We start from the raw sequence: 8,134 nt of genomic DNA on the forward strand, positions 1-8,134 counted from the left end.
CAGTTCTCAGACGTTGAACAGTGTTTTCCGGCGGCGATTAGGTTCATTTCAACTGGAGTTGGTACCTCTGGTTGCCATATCCATTATTTGTTCATACACTTGTAGTTACATTTTTTGCTAACTTTAGACTTTTGAATAATTTATTAGTTCATACTCATTTTCGTGGCTTTGCTTAGTGATGGTAGACTAGGGTCATGTTCTCGTTCGGGGACGGGGGCGAGGGTTAGGAGGGGTAAGTGGGTTAAAGGAGCGTCTAGGTTGAGAGTAGGATCTTGGAACATTGGAACGTTAACGGGGAAGTCCATAGTGCTAGTTAAGATTCTTAAGAAGAGGAAGATTAATATAGCTTGTATCCAAGAGACCAAATGGGTAGGTCCTAAAGCTAAGGAGGTAGACGGGTATAAGCTGTGGTTCTCTGGTAGGTCGAAGTATAGAAATGGGGTGGGCATTTTAGTAGATAGTGAATTAAGGGATCAGGTGGTAGAGGTTAGGAGAGTCACTGATAGGATGATGTCGATTAAGGTGGTCGTTGAAGGACTCACTTTGAACATTATTAGTGTATATGCGCCGCAAGCGGGCTTAGGCGACGAGGAGAAGAGGCGTTTTTAGGAGGATTTGGAGGAATTAGTGGGAGGCATACCGCCTACTGAGAAGCTATTCGTGGGAGGTGATTTCAATGGACACATCGGACCTATTTCGGGAGGTTATGATGATGTCTATGGTGGCAGGGGAAGAGCGACCGGACCTGATGAGATTCCGGGGGAATTCTGGAAGAGCGCGGGCCCGACAGGTTTAGAGTGGTTAACTAGGTTGTTTAATGTCATCTTTAAGACGGCATTGATGCCCGAAGATTGGAGGGCGGGTGTAATGATCCCTCTATACAAGAATAAGGGAGATATCCAGAGTTGCAACAACTATAGAGGTATCAAGCTGCTAAGCCATACTATGAAAGTGTGGGAAAGAGTGGTGGAGATGAGGGTGAGGAGAGGTGTGTCTATTTCAGAAAACCAGTTCGGATTCATGCCGAGACGTTCAACTACAGAAGCCATCCATCTTATGAGAAGGTTGGTGGAGCAGTATAGGGAGAGGAAGAGGGACTTACATATGGTATTCATCGACCTAGAAAAGGCTTATGACAAAGTTCCAAGACTGATCCTATGGAAATGCTTGGAGGCTAAAAGTGTACCTGTGGCGTACATTAGGGTGATCAAGGACATGTATGAGGGAGCCAAAACCAGGGTGAGGACAGTAGGAGGAGACTCAGAGCACTTTCCAGTTGTGATGGGGTTGCATCAAGGATCAACTCTTAGTCCGTTTTTATTTGCCTTGGTGATGGATGGATTGACACGGCAAATTCAAGGTGAGGTGCCATGGTGTATGCTTTTCGCAGACGACATAGTCCTGATTGACGAGACTCGTAGCGGAGTTAACGCTAAGCTGGAGTGTTGGAGACATACTCTGGAGTCTAAAGGGTTTAAGTTGAGTAGGACCAAGACAGAGTACTTGGAGTGTAAGTTCAGTGAAGCACCTCAGGAGGATGACTTGGAAGTAAGGCTTGGTACCCAGGCCATCCAGAAGAAAAGTAGTTTCAAGTACCTTGGGTCTATTGTGCAAGGCAGCGGGGAGATTGACGATGATGTCACACATCGTATTGGGGCAGGGTGGATGAAATGGAGCTTGCTTCTGGAGTGCTATGTGACAAGAAGGTGCCACCAAAACTTAAGGGTAAGTTCTACAAAGTGGTGGTTAGATCGACTATGCTGTATGGGGCGGAGTGTTGGCCAGTTAAGATCTCTCACGTTCAAAAGATGAAAGTTGCCGAGATGACAATGTTGAGATGGATGTGTGGCCACACCAGGAGTGACAGGATTAGGAATGAGGATATTCGGGATAAGGTAGGGGTGGCCTCGGTGGAAGACAAGACGCGAGAAGCGAGATTGAGATGGTTTGGGCATGTGAAGAGGAGAGACACAGATGCCCCAGTGCGGAGGTGTGAGAGGTTGGCCATGGATGGTTTCAGACGAGGTAGGGGTAGGCCGAAGAAGTATTGGGGAGAGGTAATTAGACACGACATGACACAACTACAGCTTACCGAGGACATGACCTTAGATAGTAGGGTTTGGAGGACCCAAATTAGGGTAGAAGGCTAGTAGATAGTCTCGTTATCCGTTCTTATTAGTAGTCGCATTATTGCAATATAATTTCTTGTGCTCCGATTTTTGTTATTATCTGTTATTTCCTGTGCTTTGATTATCCTGTGTTATCTGCTCCGATTTCTGCTATTATCTGTTATTTCCTGTGCTTTGATTATCCTGTGTTATCTGTGTCGCTTGCATTATTTCATTTCCATATCGATTAAAAAATGGAGGACTTTTTTTTTCTTGTCCTTTCCAGCTTTGGGTCAATGAGACAGAAAATTTGTCGGGACCCACGGGTGGTACACACTTGACATATGTCGTTCCAATACAGGTACGGGTATTTGTTTAATTTGAAGTATTGACTTTGTTTATTTTGATTTGGTCAATTGTGAAAATAGTAAACCTACATGATTGTTTAGGTTTATTTAAAGAAAATTTCAAATTGGACCATGTACATGGTTTATATTTATTCGCACTAGATGTTTACACGAAATTAATTATTTCAACTTTAGTTAACTACTAAAAAATAGGGTAATTATTCATATCACTTATTATGATTAAATGATAAACTTGTGTAAAAAAGACACATAACTCTTATTTATTGGTCGAGCGGAAACATTCGATGCGGGTAAGTATTTATTTAATTCAACAAATACACTCATTTTCTTATCTTTTCTCCCAACAACTATGCCCTTTTTTCCTTTTTAAAATAGTTTTCATTTGTAATTTCCTTTTCTTAAATAGAAAAAAAAAAAAAACTTTGTCAGTTAGGTCTTTAAATTGGAACAAAGACAATGTGTAATTGGTTTGAAATTTTCTGCCTCATCAGGTAAATTGGAACAAAGACAATACGTAATTGGTTTGATATTTTCTTTCTTTTCTTGAAATGAAGAAACAAAAGAATAACAATTAAGAACAAAGAAAAGAAAGATGAGGATACATCACCAACATAATGCATCTTATATCATTGATGTGTGTATTTATTTTTATTTCTTCTTCTTTACAATTGAGGCATTTGGCTAAGCTTTTAGAAAAGAAAATTGAATTTGGAACTTTGGATTTCCGATTATCGGAAAATCCCAATTTCTTATATCTTATATTTAGTGACCATCCGGCAATTCATTAGACATTAGCGCATTACCTATATGTCCAATCTAGATCTACATTAGAGATGGATTATGCTGGCTGCATGTGTTACAATACAATGAATTTGAGATGTGTCGAAAAAAACAAAAGGAATTCAAGGAGGCATGTCTTTATTGACTGGCATTGCAAATAATGTTTTCTCACCTATATGGAAATAATAACATGAATCTATCTGCAATGAGCAGATTCTTTTATTGTAACATCAATCTAGTTGACTATTCCCCCCTCCCCCCTTCTTTTTGTACTTTTAAAAACTACTCCTAGCTTGTAGCTAACCGGGTGGTGAAGCTAAATCCAATTATACCTATATTAGTATCAAATACTATAACTCCACAATGACACTTCGACTTCACTTTCCACATCATCCCAACTGAAATAACTACCTAAACGCGGAGTTGGCGAAAACAAAAGCCCCTCCGACATCTTTTCTCGCCATCCTTCCATCTCTGAAATCTCATTATTTTCTCCCCAATTACAACATAAGATGTTTTCCATATCCACATGTAATGCCTTCACGCTAAATTCACTGCCACTTCCATTATCTCCACTAATAACAATCTCTTGGTACTTTACTTCTTCAGTACTGGAATTGACTTTCTCATTCATATAGTTGACTCCAACTAACTCAGGATCCTGACGAAACGCTTCAGCCGCTTTTACAGCAGTTTGGCGTAAGTCTTTAGGATCCTTTGATACTGGCATTGGCAACCGCCAACGAGAGTCAGCGAAGTTCAGAGTGGCTAGGTTGCCTCTAAGTGCTAATGCAGCAACATCGTGAGCTCGAGCCGCCATTTTTGGAGTAGGGTAAGTTCCTAGCCATATTCTTTTCTGTTGACTAGGCTCGCGTAGCTCACATACCCACTTGTTATTATTCCTCCTCCTCACTCCCCGATAAATTGGGTGGCGAGTTTCCTTGAACTTCTTCCTTCCAGTACGTCTTTTCGGTTGGCACGAAGCTAGTAGGAATAATCCTTCATCTTGAGCTGATGATGATGATGTTTCCTGCAAGTGATCTCTCTCCAGGTTTGTCGAATTGGAATCTGAAGAGCACGAAATCGAGTTACTATTCATCTATGGAATAGTAGAAAAAAACCAGTTGTTTTCTTGAAATAGTCAGGACTGTTTGTAATAGTCAATACTATTCGAACTTTGTAGTGAGTAAAGTGCTATGACTAAGAGAACGTTATTGTCGTTGATTTATTGGTGGTTTGAGGCTTTGAGAGTTTGGTGAAAGTTTGAAAGTGGTTTTTATAGATTTTGGATATAAATGGACTATATATTTAAGTAAAGAAGAAGGGAGCACGTGGCTAGGATCTTGACGCGAACACGGAAATTCATTTGGTTAAAGAATTGTGTAAGTATTCAGTTTTTCTTCTTCTTCGTGGGGTCTGCTTCTATTATTAAATAAAATAAAATAAATATATGCTTATTTATATGAATAGAAAAATGAAGTAAGAATAAACTGGAAATTTTATTGGTTGAAGTAGTGAGTTGGCAAAGTTTAGGATAAGATTAAAACATGGAGGACTTTTTTTTATTGCCCTTTCTAGCTTTGGGTCAATGAGTTGAAAATGTGTCGGTTCGGAAAAGAGCGACATGAGACACACCGATGGTACACACTTGACATATGTCGTTGCTATACGGGTACGAGAATTTGTTTAATGTGAAGTATTGACTTTGTTTAATTTGATTTGGTCAATTGTGAAATTAGTAAACCTACATGATTGTTTAGATTTATTTAAAGAAAAAATTTGAAATTGGACCATGTACATGGTTTATATTTATTTGTACTAGGTATTTACACGAAATTAATTATTTTAACTTTAGTTAACTAGTAAAAAATTTGACCAATCATGCTATTTATTAGTCTAACCAAATTCTTTTTTGGAATATTCGTAGTTTCAAAGTAGCACAAGTCCGTAGCAGTGTAGCACCCGTGTGTGTTAAACCTCCATCTGTTTTCCTCAGAAGTTGGGGTGCCCATAGACTGGATTGGTTCGGATTTTTTAAACATCAAACCAAATCAATTGCGTCGGGTTTTAAAATTTATACACCAAATCAAATCTTAAAATTCGGGTTTTTCAACCTCGAATTTTCTCTGGTTTTTCGGTTTTTTTTTTTTCCGGAATAGTCTTGATACAAAACATATAACTTTGACTTCAAATATTTCTTTAGTCCTAGTAAGATACAACTATATAATTAAGGTGTTTCTTAAGAAAATAACACAAAATGTGAGAAGAGTGATGACATTGTATTAAAATATTCAACAAAAGCTAATAAAATCGGGTAAAATAAATATTGCTAATTAACAAGCTATAAAGAAAATGACCATAATCTAAAAATACTAAGTCATGCTAAAATAAGTACGGCTAATAAGTATTAATTACATGACAAAGAAAAAAAACTTAAGTTATGTATTTTCACTCTGAGCCGAGGGTCTTTCGGAAACAGCCGCCCTACCTTTCAAAGTGGGGGTTAGGTCTGCGTACACTCTATCCTCCCCAGACCCCACTCAGTGGGATTATACTGGGCTTGTTGTTGTTGTATGTATTTTCACTCTGTAAATCAATTATGCAAAACTAAAGAATAGATATCCAATATTATTGTCATTCTTAGTGGTAAATTGAATTTCTTTTGTTAGCATTAGTGTTGAATTGGTTTTGGTTTGGATTTTATTTGAGTTACTAACATAGGATATAAAACTTATTGACATTCAAAATTTTAAGTTCAAGCTTGAATAATATGATAATAGATTAAAAAAACTACGAAAAAATTTAAGAAATATTTATAAATTATATTACAAATAAATATTTTTATGTATAAAATATTTTAAAAACTGAATACATGTAATGTCGGGTTGGTTTGGTTCGATTTGACTTTTTTTAATTAAAATCAAACCATACCAATTATGATCGGTTTTTTTTTTCAACACCAAATCAAGTCAAACTAGTGATTTTTTCTCGGTTTGACTCGATTTATCAATTTGATGTGATTTGTCAGTTTACTTTGTACACTCCTACTCAGAAGCCGACAAAGTTTTTATCCCATTGACCTAAAAGGAAACCCCGAAAATTCAACAAATTTCTATCCCATTATTGAGACCCAAAATGGAAACTAGTAAGAAAAAACATAAAGCACGATCATTATGCTAAACTTTTTGCCAACTCACTAGTTAATTCAACCACGTGCTACAAAGCCCCTTTAAGTTTTTATCTCCATTTCCTTTTCACAAATTACATTTAAGGGGTCGTTTGGCTTATTGTATTAGTTATATGATTGTAATATTTGTATATATTAATTACGAAAATTATTATGTGGTGAATAAATAATATAAGAATTGGGAAATTTAACACATTCATTATTATATGTAGGCTGAAGGATCTCCACGAGGGGTGTACAAAAGATATGATGCTTATGCTGGATGCATGTACTATAATAATACAAAAAGAATTCGAGGAGGTATGTTCTTATTGAATGGTATTACAAATAATAACATGAATCTATTTGCAATGATCAGCAAATTGTTTTATTGTGAACACTTTCACATCAATCTTGTTGAGTATTTTCCCTTTAAGTGTTTTTTTTTTCATATAAAAATATAAAGATGCCAGTCCTAGCTTGTAAGTACTAGCTAGTGAAGCGAAATCCAATTATTCCTATATTAGTATCAAATACTATAACTCCACAATGACACTTCGACTTCACTTTCCACATCATCCCAACTGAAATAACTACTTAAACGAGGAGTTGGTGAAAACAAAAGCTCCTCCGACATCTTTTCTCTCCATCCTTCCATCTCGGACATCTCATTATTTTCTCCCCAATTGCAACATAAAATGTTCTCCATATCCATATGTAATGACTTCGTGCTAAAATCAACGTCACTTCCATTGGCCCCGCCAACAACTATCTCTTGGTACTTTACTTCTTTAGCACTAGAAGTGACTTCCTCATTCATATAGTCAACTCTAACTAAGTCAGAATCCTGACGGAACGCCTCGGCTGCTTTCACAGCAGCCTGGCGTAAGTCTTTGGGGTCCTTCGATTCTGGCACTGGCAACCTCCAACGAGAGTCAGCGAAGTTCAGAGTGGCTAGATTACCTCTAAGTGTTAATGCAGCAACATCGTGAGCTCGAGCCGCCATTTCTGGAGTAGGATAAGTTCCTAACCATATTCTTTTCTGTTGACTAGGCTCACGAACCTCGCAAACCCACTTGTTATTGTTCCTCCTCCTCACTCCCCTATAAATCGGGTGGCGAGTTTCCTTGAACTTCTTCCTTCCGGCACGTTTCTTGGGTCGGCTTGAAGCTAATAGGAATGCTCCTTCATCTTGACCTGATGATGATGATGTTTCTTGCAAGTGATCTCTCTCCAGGTTTCCTGAATTGGCATCTGACATGCACAAGATCGTGTTATTATAATTCATCTATGGAATAGTAGAAGAAACTACTTGTTTTCTTGATATAGTTGTAATAGTCAATACTATTCGAACTTTGTAGTGAGTATACTATTCGAACTTTGTAGTGAGTAAAGTGCTATGACTAAGAGTATGTTGTTGTTGTTGTTGTTATTGTTGATTTGTTGGTTGCTGAGGCTTTGAGAATTTGGTGAAAGTTTGAAAGCGGTTTTTATAGATTTTGGATATAAATGGATTATGAATTAAGTAAAGAAGAAGAGAGCACGTGGCTACGATATAGACGCGAACACGGAAATCAGTTGGTTAAAGAATTGTTAAAGGAACAGGAGATTGAATTATTCAGCTTTTCTTCTTCTTCTTCTTCGTGGGGTCTGCTTATTATTATGACTAAAATGAAGAAGAATAAACTGGAAGGTTTATTGGCTGAAGACTT

General features: G+C 37.5%; 2 protein-coding genes across 2 annotated transcripts; both read right to left on the reverse strand.

Moving 5' to 3' along the window:
- Window positions 1–3,374: 3,374 nt before the first annotated feature.
- Window positions 3,375–4,536, reverse strand: LOC132609870 (dehydration-responsive element-binding protein 1F-like). The gene has a single exon (XM_060324055.1). The coding sequence runs from the start codon at window positions 4,353–4,355 to the stop codon at window positions 3,600–3,602; it is 756 nt and encodes a 251-aa protein (XP_060180038.1). The 5' UTR covers window positions 4,356–4,536; the 3' UTR covers window positions 3,375–3,599.
- A 2,143-nt stretch (window positions 4,537–6,679) lies between these two features.
- Window positions 6,680–7,894, reverse strand: LOC132609873 (dehydration-responsive element-binding protein 1D-like). Its single transcript, XM_060324059.1, has one exon. It carries the CDS (start codon window positions 7,708–7,710, stop codon window positions 6,952–6,954), a length of 759 nt encoding a protein of 252 aa, XP_060180042.1. The 5' UTR covers window positions 7,711–7,894; the 3' UTR covers window positions 6,680–6,951.
- Window positions 7,895–8,134: the final 240 nt, after the last annotated feature.

Source organism: Lycium barbarum, chromosome 9 (assembly GCF_019175385.1).
Source record: "Lycium barbarum isolate Lr01 chromosome 9, ASM1917538v2, whole genome shotgun sequence".
Lineage (NCBI taxonomy): Eukaryota > Viridiplantae > Streptophyta > Magnoliopsida > Solanales > Solanaceae > Lycium > Lycium barbarum.

Excerpts from the sequence above, each read along its gene's own strand:
- LOC132609870 (XM_060324055.1), bottom strand. The coding sequence starts at position 4,355 with ATGAATAGTAACTCGATTTCGTGCTCTTCAGATTCCAATTCGACAAAC.
- LOC132609873 (XM_060324059.1), bottom strand. The coding sequence starts at position 7,710 with ATGAATTATAATAACACGATCTTGTGCATGTCAGATGCCAATTCAGGA.